At 38.7% G+C, this 20,224-nt stretch overlaps 1 protein-coding gene across 4 annotated transcripts in view; it reads left to right on the forward strand.

The window, feature by feature from the left end:
• The window catches only part of ERC1 (ELKS/RAB6-interacting/CAST family member 1), a 434,994-nt gene that overhangs the window by 153,178 nt on the left and 261,592 nt on the right, over positions 1–20,224 (forward strand). For all 4 annotated transcript variants that reach the window (XR_007500261.1, XR_007500262.1, XM_049783202.1 and 1 more), the window contains one exon: positions 16,986–17,121. Coding sequence is in view for 2 of the 4 variants with exons in the window: in XM_049783202.1 (XP_049639159.1) it covers positions 16,986–17,121 (136 nt within the window). In the remaining 2 variants the exon portion in view is untranslated. The remainder of the gene's footprint in view (positions 1–16,985; positions 17,122–20,224) is intronic.

A 20,224-nucleotide genomic window follows, 5' to 3' on the forward strand; every position in this document is an offset into this window, starting at 1 on the left:
TGATGATTAACTGTAACAACTATATTTCAGTGTCCTCATTAAACATTTTCAGTTTAGATCTACATATTTTGGTTTGGACTCACACCCTGCTTGCACCAAGACTGTGTTCTGACTCTGCTTGGGGATCATTTCTGTGGGCTCATGGGATCATATGGAGTGCTGAGAATGAACCAGAATCAGCCTCATGCAAGGCCAGTACCCTCGCTAATGCATTTTTGCTCCAGCCCTTACGTTTAGATAAATTGATTTGTTTATTCTCTAGCTTGCCATTCTCTCTTTTCTTCCATCCTCTCTTCTTTCTGTTTAGTACAGAGCAGAATAATTTTAGTGTAATGCTGAGAATTCATACTCTTTGTCCATCCATCTAATTGTCTTTATTTTCTTATTCAATGACATTATCTCCAAGAATGTTGGAGAATGTCTGGGGCTGGAGAGATAGCATGGAGGTAAGATGTTTGCCTTGCATGCAGAAGGTCGGTGGTTCAAATCCCAACGTCCCATATGGTTCCTGCCTGCCAGGAGCGATTTCTGAGCATAGAGCCAGGAGTAACCCTTGAGTGCTACCTAGTATAGCCCCCCTTAAATTCTCCCCCCCCAAAAAAAAAGTTCTATCTAGGGATGAAAATACAAAATGTAGTGCATTCTTTATTCATATATATGCATATAGAAAAATACTTATTTTGACTTGGTTTGTATTTTGTTTGCAAAATACAAACTGCTCAGTGCTTACTCCTGGCTCTGTGTTTGGGAATCATTCTTTTCAGTGCTGGGGGAACAATATGTGGCCCCAGGTATTTAATGTGGATCAGCTACATGTGAAGAAAAGCACCTTACCTTTTGTACTATCTTTCCAGATAGATGATAGATAGATAGATAGATAGATAGATAGATAGATGATAGGTAGATAGATAGATAGATAGATAGATAGATAGATAGATAGAGAAAGAAAGGAAGAAAGAAAAAAGAAAGCAAGAAAGGAAGGAAGGAAGGAAGAAAAGAAAGGAAGAAAGGAAGACATGTATAGGTTTTGTTTTTGCTTTTTTTGGGGGGGTTGGGTCACACCCAGCAGTGCTCAGGGGTTACTCCTGGTTCTATGCTCAGAAATTGCTCCTGGCAGGCTCGGGGGACCATATTGGATGCTAGGATTCGAACCACCATCCTTCTGCATACAAGGCAAACACCCTACCTCTGTGCTATTTCTCTAGCCCCATTTTTTAATTATTTCATAGTGTACTCTAAAAGATAGGGCATTTAAAAGTTGGGCCCCATAAGAAATTCTTTATTCTCATTCTAAGGTATAGACAAATCGAATGTATTTAAGTGACTGTTGCTGAACTGTGATTTACCAAGTTGCTCATAATACAATCCTTGCAGGCATTAAATGTTCAAACACCAATCCCACCACAATGTGACCTTCTGTTCACCAGTGTCTCCAATTTCCCACTCACCACTTTAGCCTGCTTCCATGCAGACACAAATGTATTGTTTGTCACAACACATAGGCTAATTTAATTATCAAAATTTAGAACAACTTAGGGTCAAGTTGAAATGATTGTTATATCTCTCAATGGTGCTATTAAAGTTTTGTCTAAAGATTTACTGGATTGTGTTTAGTGCTGGTTGAACCTTTTGTGTTACTATTTAGGGTCACTGAGTTTTGTAGATTTCTAGATAGTTTTCCTATCAATTTCCTGTGATACTGCTGGACAGACATAACTGTAAAATATGGCAACTGCTGGTCCAGGCGTTATATATATGTGGAACAAATTCTGTGGCTTTGAAGTTGGACAAAGTTAAGTCCTGGAGCTGGGTTGTATCTGTCAGAGGGTGTAGGTTGTGGTGTTGGGCTGCTGTAGTTCATGTAGAAACTAGAATCTGTTTTCCCTTTTGTACCCCTTTCCCTTAATTTTTTGAGAGTACTACAGAGGTATCAGCAAGGACTGGTCACCTTAAGAAGTTTTGGTGGCCATTAATTTCTTTTGGAAATTAATGTGGTAGAGCTTGGAGGCCATTTTTTCTGCAAACATGGTGGCTGAGACAGGGAATCCTGCTGTCTTTTTTTTTTTTTTTTTTTTTTTTTTTTACATTGTTGTTTGGAATCTTTGGAATATTTACTACCAACTTTTTTTGAAACCAGAAGCATGATATTGATGTATGATGAATGTTTCATTATTTAATACATTCCTATTGCTATAGTCTCTTGTCTAATATGATTACAGGATTTAGTAGTGTTATCTAAAATCTGACTTAGTTAAACTTACACTTTCTATACACATTTTGAAAATACAGTACAGTTTTTTAAATTATTGACTGATCTTATTAAGAAACTATTTTAATCACTAAAATTTCTCATAACTTATGATATAATTCATAGAAATAAATTTAATGGTGTTTTAATGGCTTGGTGATTTTGTTTCTTTTTCTTTTGGTGAATGTGTGGAGGCTTTCTAACAGTGATCAGAGTGTCCCAGGGATTCTCCTGGCTTTTCTTGGCCAACAGGGTTGATAGTTCAATGCTATCAAGTGCCTTAGGATCACTGCTGTTCAGGTCTTTTGATGCTGAAAATACTTGGGTTATCCTGGTGGTGCTTCCAATTTTCAGTACTGTATCCAGTGATGTTGAGCGGAGCATGTTGTGCTGGAATCAAGCCAGAGTCTATACAGGGCATGAGATTTAACTACTACTGCCCTTCTACTTTATTTTCTTGCTATTTTATCCATTTGTTCAAGACTTAGTTGATCCAAGGGTATTTCTCATACTGTAAAATCTGCTTATGAAGAGTTTGATTTAAGTGCAAGAGTTTATGCTCTTAAAAAAAGTCGCCATGTTTATTGTGTGTTTTTACTTTCACTTATCTTTGCTCCTTTGGTTTTCTTAAGAACCCTTAGTATTCCAAATCTTATTTTCTTACTTTCCTTTCAAGCAATAATGTTGCCTAGTGGCTTTGTAGGTATTATGCAATCAGAGCTTAGATTCTCTTTTTACTGTTTTGAATGGTACATTGATGATTATTTGGACCTAAAATTGTGCTTCTCTACCTAACTTTTCTCCAAAATATGAGTATTATACTCTTACATATTAGAAAATAGTAAATGTGATTTTATAAATCAGTCAGAATTTTTGGCATTTTATAAATGAATTAAGGTTGTAAATTTAATAGAAAAGTGTGGAAAGGCTAACTTTACAGATAGTCAATATTTGAGGTTTTGTGGGTTTGCTGGATGATTATTGTTAGCATTTGTTTGCTATATTTATATATATATATTAGAGATATATATAAGAGATGCTGATAGTATATGCTTAGTATTAATATGCTATAAATATTGTGGGGCCAGAGAGATAGCATGGAGGTAAGGCGTTTGCCTTGCATATAGAAGGACGGTAATTTGAATCCTGGCATCCTATATGGTCCCCTGAGCCTGCCAGGAGCGATTTCTGAGTGTAGAGCCAGGGATAACCCCTGTGTACTGCCGGCTGTGACCCAAAAACCAAAAAAAAAAAAAACAAAAACAAAAAAAATTCTATCAATATTGCGATGTGTTTACGCTGTTATGCCACTTATCCAAATTTAACTAGATGGCATGTATTTTACCTGAAGAACCTAGCTGCTACACTGCCCCTTGTACATTTTTCTTCAGATCATAAAAACTGAAATAGATTCTATTTCTCATCTTGGTAATTAGAAAATTGTGATTCAGAAGTTAGGAAATTTGCTCAGGGTAATAGTAACTTCCTAGAACCAGGGCCAGAGCAATAGTACAGTGGCTAGGGCATTTGCCTTGTACGTGGCTGACATGTGTATGTTCAATCCCCAGGATTCCATATCATCCCTTGAGTGTGCCAGCAGTAATTTCTGAGCAGAGAGCTAGGAGTAACCCCTGAGAGACGGCAAGTGTGGCCCCAAAACCAAAACAAACAAACAAACAAACAGAAAAAAGAACTTCCTAGGACAGAAACAAGATAAAATGTGGCTTTTAGGGGCCAGAGATATATCACAGTGGACAGGTGTTTGCCTTGCAAGCATCCGATCCAGGATGGACTGTGGTTCAAATCCCTGCACCCCACATGATCCCCCATGCTTGCCAGGAGCGATTTCTGAGTGCAGAGCCAGGAGTAACACTGAGTGCCGCTGGGTGTGACCCAGAGCCAAACCAAACCAAACCAAACCAAACCAAACCAAACCAAAACAAAACAAAACAAAACAAAACAAAACAAAACGTGGCTTCTATTCTGATTTGATGTTAACCACATACTTTATTTCCCATTCCTTTTTTTTCTTTATTGCTTTGTGAGGTCAAGAAAGATGACACAGATCACAATATGTCTTTACCTTATAGGGAGATGGGAATAGGGGTTGAGTTAATCATATTATTCTTAATTGGTCATTGCTGTTTCTTCAGCATTTCTAACCTATGTGAAATATTCTTTCAGTATTGAGTAAATTACTTACGGAGTTTTGTCTTTTTTATTTTATATGACAGTTCAAGTAAATCACTGCAATATAACTTTTTTAGTTATTGGGTATAATTTGTCTGGTAAGGTAAATTATAACAGCTTCTTTATCGCACAAATCGGGAGTGTATTAAACTGTGATTCTGATTTGGTATGTCTGGAGAGGGCCTGGGCTTTTGCATTTCAAAAAGTTCTAGGTGGTAGTGAGACTGGTGATCCACAGTGGAAGTTTTGACTGTAAGGCGATTTTAAACACTAGCTAACATAAACATTTTGGATTAGATTTTTTCTTATTTAAGTATACTCACAAATAATTTTTTATTTCCTTGAACCAGTTCTTTTTCAAACTTATGAAAATCTTTCATTGGCTTTGTAATAATAGTCTCGCAAACTTTGCCTCTGTTAAAGACCCTCTGAGGGTGTCGTATTGGCACAGGTACAAGAGACAAGTTAAAAGTTCAGGATATTACAGTAAAAGGACTGTTTTCTTTCAAACCTATTACTTTGTCACTTATATTTATAAAAACATGTTGAGCATATAACAAAAATGACAAGAAATGAGGCATGAGTCACCAACTCTAAAGCAATTGGCTGCTTTGCTCTGGGTTATACTTTCACAGAAAACTTCCTTTTATCCTGTAGTTTCTGTTTTCTCATATAAATGAATTTAACATCTCAGAATTTATAACTACCTGTGGGGAAAAGCACGAGAAATTCAATCATCATAACTAGCAGCTAACAGCTCTATAAGGTAACTTGGTTTATTTGCATAAACAAGTGAGCTGGAGTGATGGTTTATCCACTTTGGCATTTTCTTCGTCAGTATGTATTATTTTAACCATCTGACTCTTATCTGGGTTGACATTTTAGTGCACAATAGCAAAGACATCGATAGAAGTTTCTGCAAACATTTGATTTGAAATATCTAACTGGGATTAAGGAACTTGATTTGTCTTAGGTAGGCAGGAAAAAATACCTACTTACTTTCTCTTTACTTCTTTTCTTTGATTAACATGAAACTACTTTTTTATTTTTTAGAAGTTTATTTATTTATGTATGCATTGATTGATTTATTTTTGGGCCACACCCAGCAATGCACAGGGGTTACTCCTGGCTTTGTGCTCAGAAATCACTCCTGGCAAGGTATGGGATGCTGGGAATCAAACCTAGGTTTTTCCTTGGTCAGCCACGTACAGGGCAAATGCCTTACTGCTGTGCTAGCTCTTCGACCCCAGAAATTACTCTTAAAAATAATTATTCTCCAGGTATCTGCTACCACTGGTCACAGAATACATTATTAAGTTAGCATAGATGTTAAGATGCTATTTGGTCTAGGTATTAAAATTTTCATTTTGTAGATTTTATATTAACAATGACTTAAGTTATATGTTAAGCTTTTAAAAAGATAGTGAAAATTGATCCCTTCAATTTTGGTTTTGAATTGAGATGGGAGAAGAATGCAAGTCAGATGATATTTCAGAGAATGAAAAGCAAAGGTATAATGTGTTAAATGTTTATAATGGCAGTGGACTATAAACTACGCTCATAATTCAGTGTTTGAATTTGTATATTGAATTTTTACATTAAACTGTTTTACATAAAATTAGAACTATACTGGTTATTTGAAATATTTCTTGAAAAAAAAAACAAACAAACCGTTGACTTCACATTGAGAAAATGGAAATAATTAAATTCTTTCCAGGGCCGAAGAAATTGGACAGCATGGTATGGTGCCCAACATCATACAGCACATCACTAAAAGGAAAGATAAAAACTATCTGATCATGGGGCCGGAGCGGTGGCGCAAGGACCGGATCGGACCACAGTTCGATCCCCTGGCGTCCCATATGGTCCCCCAAGCAAGGAGTGATTTCTGAGCTCATAGCCAGGAGCATAGCCTGAGCATCACCAAGTGTGGCCGAAAAATCAAAAACAAGCCAACAAAAACAAACAAACAGACAAACAAAAAACAAAAAAAACCTGAACTATCTGATCATATCAATTAATGCAGAGGAAGCATTTGAAAAGACCCAAGCAAAAAGGTGTGGAAGGAACCTTCCTTATGAAAGTTAAAAAAAAAAAAAAAAAAGCCCATAGCCAATATAATTGTATAGTGTATTCTTATAATTATAATTGTATTCTTATAATTAGTTCTCAGTCACAATTCCTAAGTAAGATAAGAATAAATATCCTTAGTTAAAAATAGCCAATATTATTCTTAATTGGTGAAAAACTGAAAACATTCCTACTGAGATCAGGCATAAGGCAACAATGTCTTTTGTCTTTACTCTTATTTAGCATACTATTAAAAGTCCTAGCAACAGCAGTTGGGCAAGTAAAGGAAATCAAAGGACCCCAATATGAAAAGAGCGAGTCAAATGATCTCTATTTGCAGATGCCATGATGATATACATTGAAGAGCCTAAGAGTCCGCAAAACTAGAAACAGTTAACCACTACAGCTGAGTGGCCGGACACAAAGTCAATACACAAAAATTGGTTGCAACCATTTGTGCAAATAATAACTCAAGGTAGAAAGAGATCAAAGAGTCTATCCCATTCCAAACTACTATTTTTTTTGTCTCACTTTCTTTGAAACTCAGCAAGTATAATGTGATCTTGGTGGTTTGTTTGTTTGTTTTATTTACCCTATTGATAAAGGAATCCAAGCCCTTATTAATAATGCAATGTCTACTCTATTACTGAGTCACATCCCCAGATAAAATTATTATTATGCCAATTTTAATTATTTAGATAGTATGACGAAAATTTACTTGTCAGCTGAATGTGACTTCTAAAGAAGGTAGGGAAAGGGAGTTTTTCGGAACCTGTGCAATATATCATTTTTATTAATTTATGTTTTATTATATACTATATGTATTATAAAGTCCAATTTTCCTTTTTATTGGGGGAGCGCTCACACCCACTGTGCTCATGGATTACTCCTGGCTCTGTACTCAGGAATCGAACCCAGTTTGGCCGCATGCAAGGCAAAATACCTGCTGTACTATTGCTCAGGCCACTCAATTTTTGAGCTGTATTTTAATGCGGTTTTAATTTAATTATAGTTTAGATGTTTCTATATAATAAATAATGCCATAGCAATATTTTTTTCATTTAATTAGTGTGTTTTAAAACTTACTGTCTAACTACACTCTGTTTTGAAGCCACACTGGTAACACTTAGTGGATACTCCTGGCTCTGCATGCAGGAATCACTCCTTCAGTGATTGGGAGAACCACCTGGGATGCCAGGGATAGAACCTGGGTCAGCTGCATGCAAGACAAGGGGGTCGTACTCACTGTACTATCTCTCTCTCTGGCCCCATAACTAAACTTTTTAGGCGAGGTCTCAAGCCAGACTCAAGTGGTCTGGGAGCCATTCCCATAACGTTTGGCCAGCCAGGCCTGATAGATCAATGCTAAGACCTGGCTATGATGCAGTGAAGGCAATCACCAGGACGCATTAGTACTTGGGGACACCTAGGGCTACATTGGTGATGTTTGGTGGGCTTTGATAGATTTGATGTTTGGGGGTGTGGAGTTACATATGTAGGACATGCACACCTGACTCCTGATTTATCTCCTTTGCTCTAATTAAACTTAGGTTCTTTAAAAAATGCAAAGATCTGTGAGTGAGATGGCTATTTTAGTATTTTTGTAAACTTAACAGAGGTAACATTGTGATGTTTCCCTCAAATATGTGTGAGAGTTTTTATGGCAAAGTAACATGCTACTTTACCACTTTGTTTCTGTTCGGTAGAGCTAAAATTCAAAAATGTAGTCTCTGACAAAAATATTGATACTTTCTTAATAGAACGGGAGTTAATGGACCGGAGCTGTAGCGCAGTGATAGGGCATTTGCCTTACATGCAGCTGATCCGGGATGGACCTTGTTTTGTTTTGTTTTTTTTTTTTTTGGGCCACACCCTGTGACGCTCAGGGGTTACTCCTGGCTATGCGCTCAGAAGTTGCTCCTGGCTTCTTGGGGGACCATATGGGACGCCGGGGGATCGAACCGCGGTCCGTCCTAGGCTAGCGCAGGCAAGGCAGGCACCTTACCTCCAGCGCCACCGCCCGGCCCCGATCCCGGCATCCTATATGGTCCTATATGGTCCCCCAAACAGCGATTTCTGAGCAAGAGCCAGGAGTAACCCCTGAGTGTCACCGGGTGTGGCCCAACCCCCCCCACAAAGTACTACATAATAAATATCTCTGTATAATGAGGAATTATAAACAGAATTGTGAATATATTGAACATGTTCTTTAAGAGGCCAGACAAATAGGACAGTGAGTGGGGCTCTTGCCTTGTACATGCTTAGCCCAGGTTTGGTCCCATGCATCATGTCTGATCTCTCAAGTCATGCCAGGAGTGATTCCTGAATACAGACCCAAGAATGAATCCTGAATACCATTGGATATGGATAAAACAAGCAAACAAAACCTATGTTTTTTTCATTTTTCTGAAGGCAACTTAATAACTAATAAGATAGGAAAACAGATTAATGTGGGAAGCAAGTTAACATGGTATAGGTATGTTTAGACTCAGTAATAGTTATCATTTAACGATTTACTAAAAATTAGAATTTAAGAGGTTGGAGAGAGAGTACATTGAGTGGAGTATTTGTCTTGCACACAGCTGTAGACTCAATCTCTTGTCATTCCATATAGTCCCTCAAGCACTCTAAGGAGTAATTCCTGTGTTCAGAGCTAGGAGGAAGCCCTGAATAAGTCTGGTTTAGCAAAAACAAACATCAAACTGACGACAACAACAACAACAAAAAGCCCTAAAGAAACAAAAATTCAACGTAAAAACTTAAGAGTGAAAGACTAGGGCCCAGAGAGATATCACAGCGGTGTTTGCCTTGCAAGCAGCCTATCCAGGACCAAAGGTGGTTGGTTCGAATCCCAGTGTCCCATATGGTCCCCCGTGCCTGCCAGGAGCTATTTCTGAGCAGACAGCCAGGAGGAACCCCTGAGCACCGCCGGGTGTGGCCCAAAAACAAAAACAAAAAACAAAACAAAAAAAAAGAGTGAAAGACTAAAAGAATGAGATAAAAATAAATAGGGACAGATTCTGCCTGGCATAACCATGTGTTTAACTCATCCAGCTTAACGCAGCTTCCACTTTTGTGTGCATTTATAGTGTCTGGGATCTTGTAAATAGACGTCTGAGTTAGTAGATAAGCACCTGAAAAGGCATTCCTTTTAACAAACTCCTGAGATGTTGATGGTGTGAGTTTGTGGATCACAATGGGAAGAGGATGGTTCACATTCTTTTTTTTAAATTTTCATTTTAAGTCATTGTGATTTACAGAGTTGTTCATAGTTGGATTTCATACCATGTTTGAGGACCAGTTCCACCACCAGTGTCACAGTCCCTCCACCAATGTTCCCAGAGTGCATCCGAACCACCACTGGTGACCCCAGCCCCATTTTGAATTTTGATTGGTAAACTTTGGCTCTCATGATTTTATTGTTGTTGACTCTGGCTTGGATATTTAGTTCTGTTCTTTCTTTTGTTTTTGTTTTTTGTTTTTTTGGGGGGGGCCACACCCATTGGATGCTCAGGGGTTACTCCTGGCTAAGCGCTCAGAAATTGCCCCTGGCTTGGGGGAACCCTATGGGACGCTGGGGGATCGAACCGCGGTCCTTCCTTGGCCAGCGCTTGCAAGGCAGACATCTTCCTCTAGCGCCACCTCACCGGCCTCTAGTTCTGTTCTTTCTTAATATCACCAATGCAACTGAGATTTCTTGACCCCTGGTACCTATTCTTTCATATTTATGTTTCTTCTTCTTTTCTTCTCCTCACTATACTCTGGTTCCTGGAGTGTTCTTGACAAATTCCCTCCCCCTTTTCTGGGGGCGCTACACCCGGTGACGCTCAGGGATTACTCCTGGCTATGCACTCAGAAATTGCTCCTGGCTTGGGGGACCATATAGGATGCTGGGGGATTGAACCGCAGTCCATCCTAGGCTAGTCCTGGCAAGGCAGATGCCTTAATGCTTGCACCACCGCTCTGGCCCCTTGATAATCCCTTTTAAACCATTGCCTTTCTTTATGCATTATTCTAAATGCCGCATATAAATGACAACGTTATTTATCCTCCTTCTTTTGGCTTACTTCATTTAGCATAATATTTTCCATTTCATCCATGTTACATCAAGTTGCATGATTGCAATCATTCCTTATAGCTATGTAAAATTCCACTGTATATCGGTACCACATCTTCCTGATCCGCTCATCTGTTGTTGGACACCTAAGTTGATTCCAACTCTTAACTATTGTACTGAATGTTGTGATGAATAGCAGCGTGCACACATCCTTTTGGTTCAGTTTTTCTGTCCTGGGGATAGATGCCAAAAGCAGGATTGCTGGGTCATATGGATCACATTTTCTTAAACCTTATATGACAGGACCAGTAGAGATTAAACTTTTTCCTTTACCATTTTTGCTTTTCTTATACTTTAATTTGTTCATTTCTGTGTGAGAAAGGGAACAGTTTTATTTTCATTGATTATAATGATTAGGAATTTATTGACAATTTGAAGTCAGTGTATTATCTCTCATCTCTCTTTTCAGCTTGAATAATAATAATAATAACAATAGGTATAAGTTCACTTAGAATTTAAAGCAAATTAATTCAAGCTCAAGATCCCTCCAAGTTAAAAAAAAAAAGTCTATATTGGGGCCAGAGTGATAGCAGAGCTGTTGGGTGTTTGCCTTGCATGCTACTTGCCTGGATAGATCCAGATTCAATCCCAGGCATCCTATATGGTCCCCTGAGCCTGCCAGAAGAGATTTCCGAATGCAAAGTCAGAATTAACTCCAGAGCGCCGCTGGGTGTGGCCACCTCCAAAAACAAAAACAAAAACAAAACAATCTACTAAAACCATTAAATCCTTTTTTGTTGACCCAGTAAATATATTTTACAGAAAGTATTCACAATATTTTGTGAATATGGATTTAAGTGAAATTTCATATTGATCTACTTATACGTGAAAAGAAGAAAATCTATTTCACAAACTGTCTTAATATTTATTTCTAAATATTGACTCAAGAATTTTCCATATTTTACTTTTAGCTCTGTCTTGATATGACTCCTTTCGTGTCCTTTCCCTTTGACATAATACTGGAAGGATATCAATGAGGCAAGGAAGTCGTGTGTATTCATTCACGTGCTCTAATTACTTATGAACCATACATGCTGCAGTCTTCATGTGTTTTCATGTGTATATGCTTGCATAATTCAGGAAGGTGAGAGAGGAAAGAACCATAGGAAGAGACTGATTTAGTCCTACCACAATTTTTTTTATAAATGTCTTATTTATCTCGCATAGATAAAATAATGTTATTATCATATTCAGTTATTATTAGTTTTGGTACCACTCCTGACAATGTTCAGGGCTTAATGCTGCCTCTGCTCTCAAGGATCACTCCGGGCAGGCATTCTCGGTGGTACCACCTGAGGTATCTGGGATCCAACCCAGGTCAGTCATGTGCAAGGCAAGTGCCCTGCTGCTGTAATATCGCTTCAGTCCTCAGTTATGTATTTATAAAGTAAAAATGTAGAATAACCATAAAACAAAATTAAATATAGTTGAAAGTATGAAAAAATCAATTGAGAAATGAAAATTTAAAGATCAAATGTATAAGGAGCAAAATGTCATTTTTCCTGACTTTCTCTCTGGTGTGGTGAAAATCTAGATGAAGACCATGTTCTGAGATGTAAGCATGTTTAATTTTAAGCATAATTTAAAAAAATTAAAATTTCTATTCATCATAGAAAATTTTGGAACCAGAGAATATTGGAGAGAAGAAGGAAACTCATTTTTCCCTTTTGTGCAGGGGGTGATGTGGATCATGGCTGGTTGTGCCAGGAACTGCTTTTATCTCTGCTCAAGGGTTCCCTCTCCAGATAGACTATCAAGGGTCAGGAGGGCAAATTTGCATAAGAGGCAACAACTACTTAACCCTTGCTCTGTCTCTGTCCATTCCTCCCCCTTTTAATGATAGTATGTTTCTTGCTTATACATATTTGTGTAACATACATACATATTTAGGACTATGCTCTGTGTTCAGCTTGGTTATCTTATGTTTTGGGGCCCCCACCTGCTATTTCAGAAGTCTATAAGTTTTGCAGTGTTTGGGAGATCATTTAATGCCAAAAATCAAACCTGGGGCCCCCACATGCAGAATATTCCCTTTGGTCATCTCCCAACAGATATTCTTTATTTCTCACTTATCATTTTATCAGTTCTCTGTTAAAGTGGTAGAATCATTAAACATCATTGAAATTCAATGACTAATATATTAAATAGCAAAATAAACATATTTAAAAGCTATTATATGCAACTGAGGTGAGGTTGAGATCAGAGAAGAGCAATGGATTTTTTATTTTCTAAAACCAAACTGTATCCTCATCTGAAACTAAACTGGCCCTAACTTCTGAGATGGTGATAATGTTGAATAAAAAGTCACTCAGACCTACATAATTATGATAAAAGTATCAAGTGATTGACTTTGATGTGATCAAATTTTGGCTATTATGTTTATCTTCTATCAATGGGGCCGGAGCGGTAGCACAGTGATAGGGTGTTTTGCCTTACATGCATGGACCCAGGATGGACTCAGGTTCAATTCCTGGCTTTCCATATGGTCCCTTGAGGCAGAAATGATTTCTTTTCTTTTTCTTTTGGAGGGGGTCACACCTGGCAATGCTCAGGGGTTACTCCTGGCTCTAAGCTCAGAAATCGCCCCTGGCAGGCACAGGGGACCATATGGGATGCCGGGATTCGAACCACCGTCCTTCTGCATGAAAGGCAAACGCCTTACCTCCATGCTATCTCTCTGGTCCCAGCCAGGAGTGACCCCTGAGTGCTGCTGGGTGTGGCCAAAAAAAAAACCCTAAAAACAAAAAATAGTCAAGTGGTTTTAGTTTTTTAATTTTATGTGTTATAATCCTCCCAATAACGAGGCTACTAGGCAGGCATTAGCAATTGCCAGCATCATCTGGAATAATTCATAGATGCGAGGTGAAAAGAATGTACAAATCAATAAATTTTCATCATCAAATAGCAAAAGTTTACATATAATAAACCAATATTGTGCAAATTTAATTGTGAGAAAAGTAAGTTTGCTTCATAAAATCAAAGATGTTGTTCCATTTCTTTGTCTTTCCTAATTCAATGGTCTGTGTTTTTTTTCTTTAGTTGATAGGTTTGCTTATCAATTTAATAAACACCAGCACAGAACACTATACTCTTTTACTTAAGGAGAATCAGATATGAACATTGCTTCCTTTTCTCTTATTCCAGAGGAAACTACTTTCGTTGTATGTATCATCTGTAGCTGAACCTTTTTATAGCTATTTCAAATGTGTCTGCTGCCATCTTCTCTATGCTCTTCTAACAGAGAATGACTCCTTCATCTCATTTACTGTGCCCTTGACTTCTTGTTTTATTCTGAAGAATTAAAATTCTGTACCAAAGAAGCATTTAGAAAGTATTATTTTCTTTGTTTCTATTCAGGTAGCTTCATATCCACATCACCCCCCAAAATTGTATGTTTTCCAAACCTCATAAAGAGCTTTCAAAAACCTCAACAGTTTTGCTACTGTTTTCATTATTGGGCCTCACTGAGGTGCTAAAGGGCCTCTTCAGATTGGTGCTGGAAGGACCCTGCAGTCATACTGGGAATTGAACCCAGTCTTCCTTCATGAAAAGAATGCTTCAGCCCTTTGCACCATCTTCCAGTCTCTTACAGCTATATTTCTGTCAACATCTTCATATTCTGAGAAACTTTCCTATAGGAAGCTATCCAAATACAATTTCAGTGGGAGGAAGCCCGCATGCAGCCATGCTCAGGTTACTCCTGGCTCTGCGCTCAGGGATCACTGCTGGTGGACTTAGGAGACCATATGAATTGTAAGACATTGAACCTGGGTCAGCCACATGTAAAGCAAGCACCTAGCCTGCCTGCTGTACTATCACTCCAGTTCCCAAATACTGTTTTGTAAAATAAAATTTATGTATGCATTGTGAGCTGAAAGGAAATAAAGAATTTTATGTGGAGGCAAAATTAAGGGTTTATTTTATGATAAAATTTGTTTAGTATCAGAAAGACTCAAAAAACATGTTAGTCAGTTCTTTGTTTACTCAACAGAGCTTCTTTTGATTGTGGCTTATGGCCATACCCCACAGTGCTTGAGGTCCACTGCACATGGTACTCTGAGGCCAGGTGGTGTTGGGCAATCAACTTCAGGATTTCCACATCCAAAGTATATATGCTAGTCTCTAGACTGTGTTCCCAACCCTTCATTCAGAATTTTGGGCAGATAAGAATAGATAAATATTCCAATGGCAGGTGGTGGGGTGGTGAGGAGGGGATATTTAATCAGTGGTAAAGGGGACAAGAAAACTACATTTGTTGATCAGTGCATCTCAAAACATTATTTTAAAAAACACAACCTATTCTCTAGACTGGTGGTCCTCAGACTCCGGCCCACGGGCCACATATTGTATTTGTTCCCATTTTATTTCTTCACTTCAAATTAAGATATATGCAGTGTGCATAGGAATTTGTTCATAGTTTTTATTTTTACTATAGTCCAGCCCTCCAACAGTCTGAGGGACAGTAAACTGGTTTAAAAAGTTTGAGGACCCAGGCCAAAGAGATAGCATGGAGGCAGGACATTTGCCTTGCATGCAGAAGAGCGGTGGTTCGAATCCTGGCATCCCACATGTCCCCCGAGCCTGCCAGGAGCAATTTCTGAGAATAGAGCCAGGAGTAACCCCTGAACGCAGCTGTGTATAACCCAAAAACCAAAAAAAAAAAAAAGGGGGTATTTTTGGGGCTGGAGAGATAGTACAGCGGTGGGGTGTTTGCCTTGCCAGCGGCTGACCTAGGACCAACCATGATTCGAATCCCGGAATCTCATGTGGTCCTCCATGCCTGCCAGGAGTGATTTCTGAGCAGAAAGCCAAGATTAACCCCTGAGCGCCGCCAGGTGTGACCCCCCCCCCAAGAAAAAAAAAAGTTTGAGGACCACTGCAACATTCATTTAGGGTTTTATTTAGTATTTAAAATATTTTGAGTTTTTTTTTATTTTGAGCTTTTTTAATTACTGAAAATATTTATAGTATGCAATCACCACAGTTTGTTTAATCATTTACCCATTAAAGGACATTAGAGTATATTCTTATAGTTCATTATTATACAGTCATTAGGTATTTTGAAAAAATTGCTTACAACAGGGTTAACATGCAATAAATAATAAAAACCTTTTATTAGTAAACTTAATATATGAATTTAGAAATCCTACAAACTGAATGAAAAACACAGATAAAGCAAAACTATAACAGGAAAGAAAGTTTTAAGTCCAAATTTAGGACCTGTGTCATTCCTTTCAGAGGTAGTGATTTAGCATAGGAAGAGACACATAAAGAGTTTTATAAGTTGATGTTTCTGTGCTTAAGCAGTACATAGTTCATATATATGTATATTTTCACATATACACATATACCACATACATATATCATATTTTTGAATGTTGAAAAGAATAATAGTTAAAAATTGTATTACAAAAAAAATTTTTTTTTTGGTTTTTGGGCCACACCCGTTTGACGCTCAGGAGTTCCTCCTGAAGCTCAGGGGTTCCTCCTGGCTATGTGCTCAGAATTCACCCCTGGCTTGGGGGGACCATATGGGACACCGGGGGATCGAGCCGCAGTTCGTCCTACGCTAGCGCTTGCAAGGCAGACACCTTACCTCTAGCGCCACCTCACCGGCCCCTATTATAAAATTTTTTAATCAGGTATTCTACTAATTCATATTATTGTTGTTAGGAGACAGTTTTCCACATAGTGGAGGGAAGCTGAGCAACACTCAGAGATACTCAAGGCTTACTCCTGACTCTGTGCTCAGAGATCACTTTTTTTTTTTTTTTCGAGCCACACCTGTTTGATGTTCAGGGGTTACTCCTGGCTAAGTGCTCAGAAATTGTCCCTGGCTTGGGGGGACCATATGGGACGCCGGGGGATCGAACCGTGGCCGCTATCTTTCCTTGGCTAGTGCTTGCAAGGCAGACACCTTACCTCTAGCGCCACCTCGCCGGCCCCCAGAGATCACTTTTAACTGGACTCAGGGGGACCATATGGAGTCTGGGGATCATGCCAGGTCAGCTGCATGTAAGACAATTACCTACCCTTGCTACTATCATTTCGGCCCTCACTTTTCTTATTTTTAACAAAAGATTTTTGTTTGTTTTTTCCTGTTCTTTTACACTATACTTGCATTTGCTTGTTTGTATATTTTATTAAGTACATGCTAAAATATATATTTCTGATACTTCATTGTTGGCATTCTGCTGCCATTGGTAAGAAACTATTTCAAGGTGTTAGAAACAGTATTTCAGCAACAATTCTTTGTTGTCTTTCAGCTGTTCTTGGTGTCAATTGTTGAAGTCTGAATAGAGACACATTCTTTTCAATGCCTATATATGAAGAACTTTCTTTTTCTTCTCCTATCAATAGGCAAGTGAAAGACCAGAATAAGAAAGTAGCAAATCTGAAGCACAAGGAGCAGGTGGAAAAAAAGAAGAGCGCGCAGATGCTGGAGGAGGCCCGCCGAAGGGAGGATAATCTCAACGACAGCTCTCAGCAGCTTCAGGTTAGAACCAGGGAGTTCTGGTGTAAAGACAGGATCCATAACTGCATGTGTTTTTTCCCCTCGACTTTTTCTTTTTCTCTCTCTAATCTTGCTTGCTGCCTTCCTATCAGACTAACTGATAAGCGCTAGAGGAATGATTTTAAATAGAAAAGGCCAGTTTATTCCACAGCTTTGGAAGGACTCCTCAGCAGAGAAGAGTGTTTGTCTTGCTTCAGCTTGATCCACAGGCATGGGTAAGTTCAATTCCAATTTAAAGAATGGATTCTGTGTTCTTTTAAGGTAGTCAATAGGATCATTTGCCAGTTTCCTTCAAGAAACTACATGTTTAATTCTGGTTCTTGGCTATTTAATAACCTTTTCCCTCATTCTTCTTTATCCTCCTCATTTCCTTCTTCCCCATCTGTTCTCTCTCCCTGCTCTCTCTCTCTCCCTCCCTCCTTCCCAACCTTCTTCCCTTCCTTCCACCTGTATTTTCCTTTCTTTTCATAAATTTTTTTACTTCTAACAACAAAATTCATATATTTAGGTTGAACTAAACAATGAAAAATAGATTTTTTTTTCCAAAAATAACAGTGTGTTTTCTTGTTTTTCCTGGATAAATTGCATAACATTTTTCGAGGTTTTTGCTTATTAGTCAACATGTAGGCAGTGCCTTTAATTTATTTCTTTTTGTTTGGGGAAGTAGGGTTGTATTTGAGGACCATACCGAGCTGTGCTCAGGGACTACTCTAGGCTCTGTACTCAGGGACTGTTCTGGTGGTAAGTGGGATGATCTGTGGTGCCAAGGATTTGAGCCAGAGCCATAGCCACCAAAGCAGCATGCAAGACAAATGCCTTGCTTGTAGTATTCCCTTTCCTTTTTAAAAAAATATTTGGGGAGTATATTTTACTGTCCCACAGGCTATATAAGTATGCTGGTTTAATTTAAATAAGGGATCATTGTTACGTAAATCTTATTATTCTGTGATGATTTAATCCAGGCTCAATAACAATAATAACAGTGCTCATATGCTAACTTCCAGTTTGGTGCCTGTCAAACTGGGCTCAGTTGTTCATTGTCCCTAAGCTTCACAGTGATTCAGTTGTCTGATGGTTTTATGTACAGTTTATAGATGAGGAAACTAGGCTTAGAGACATGGATTATATGTACACTACTTTATAAGTGGCTTAACCAGGACTTAAATTGAGATTTCCTGGATCTGCAGCCTATCAGAAGGATTTATGTTTTAGAGAATAGTACCAGAAACTTGTTGGCAGTCTCTGAAACTCCAGCTAGCACTGCCAAGCCATTGCCATTATTCTCTTTTCTGGTCAGAACTCCAGAGTGTGTGTGAGTATATGTTTATGCCACAGTGAGAAGTCTTGACTAGAGAGATTTAGAAGTAATATTTACTGTGTAGAAACTATTTTAAAACTTCATCATAAATTTATTTCAGGTACACTTAAATGCACATTTCATGTGCACCATATGAAGAATTGTTTGTTTTGGGCACATACCTGTTGATACTCACGGGGTCGTAGCTCTTGACGCTGCATTCAGAAATTACTCCTGGTGGTTTTTCTGGACCATATGGAGTGCCAGGGCTTGAACATTGGGCAGGCACTTGCAAGGCAAATGCCTATTGGATGCACTTTCACTCCAGCCAGCTTTTTAAAAAGCAGTATATTCGGGGCTGGAGTGATAGTGCATTTATTTCCCTTGTACACGGCTGACCCAGGACAGACCTCAGTTCGATCCCTGGCATCCCATATGGTCCCCCAAGCCTGCCAGAAGTAACCCAGGAGTGTCACTGGGTTTGGTCCAAAAACAAAAGAAAAAAGAAAAAAAGCAGTGTACTCAAAAAGGAGCCAAAAGCAGGCCAGGAGGAAGGGTCATCAGATATGACTTCGATAATCTTCATGCCACAAAATGAGAAAACCTAGAAGAAATGGATAAAGTCTGACTCCTAAAACTTCCTACAGTTGAAACAAGATGAGTTGGAGTACCTGAACAGTCATCTCACGATTGAGAAAATTGAAATGGTAATCAGAAATCTTCCCCAGCTAGATTCATTAGTGAATTCTTTCAAATCTTTAAAGAGGATCTATTGCCAATCCTTTTCAGAGTCTTCCAGGAAACTTAAGAAACATAAACACTCCTAAACAGTTTTTAGGAAGCTAACATACCAAAAGCAGACAAAGATACCACTAAAAAAGAGAATTATAGGCCAATGTCATTGATGAACACAGATGCAAAGATCCTCAAGAAAATAATAGCAAGCAGAATCCAACTATTCATCAAAAAGGCCATAAAGGTTGGGGCTGGAGAGATAGCACAGCGGTAAGGCGTTTGCCTTGCATGCAGAAGGACAGTGGTTCGAATCCCGGCATCCCATATGGTCCCCCGAGCCCGCCAGAGGTGATTTCTGAGCATAGAGCCAGGAGTAGCCCTTGTGTGCTGCCGGGTGTGACCCAAAAACCAAAAAAGAAATAAAAAAAGGCCATAAAGGGCTGGAGCAATAGCACAGCAGGTTGGGCATTTGCCTTGCACACAGCTGTCCTGGGTTATCATATGATTCCCCAAGCGCTTCCAGGAATGATCTCTGAATGCAAGCCAGGAGTATACCCTGAGCACTATCAGGTGTAACCCACACCAAAAAGGTCATATACCCTGTCCAAGTAGAATTCATCCCAGGAGTCCAAGATGGCATAACATATTGCAAGTTAATTAGCATCTATCATCTCAATAAAATAAAAATAATATTAATATATAGAGAAATAATGTGACAAGTTAGCACACATTCATGATGAAAACTCTCAACAGTATGGATATTCCTTGAAAAGTTAGAAATTGAACTCCCATTGGCCCAGCAATATTCCTGGAAATATACTGGAGGGCCACAAATCAGTGCCACAAAGCCCTCTGAATTCCTATGTTCATTGCAGCACTATTCACAGTAGCCGGAACCTGGAAACAACCCAAGTGCCTGAGAACAGATGAGTGGATAAAGAAGTGATCTTACATCTATTATTCATAGAGTATTACACAGTGGGTAGGGAAAATGAAGTCATGAAATGTGTCTCTACATGGATGATTATGGAGAGTATTTTGTGGAGCAAAATG

The sequence above is a fragment of the Suncus etruscus genome, chromosome 11 (genome assembly GCF_024139225.1).
Source record: "Suncus etruscus isolate mSunEtr1 chromosome 11, mSunEtr1.pri.cur, whole genome shotgun sequence".
NCBI classification, from domain to species: Eukaryota; Metazoa; Chordata; class Mammalia; order Eulipotyphla; family Soricidae; genus Suncus; species Suncus etruscus.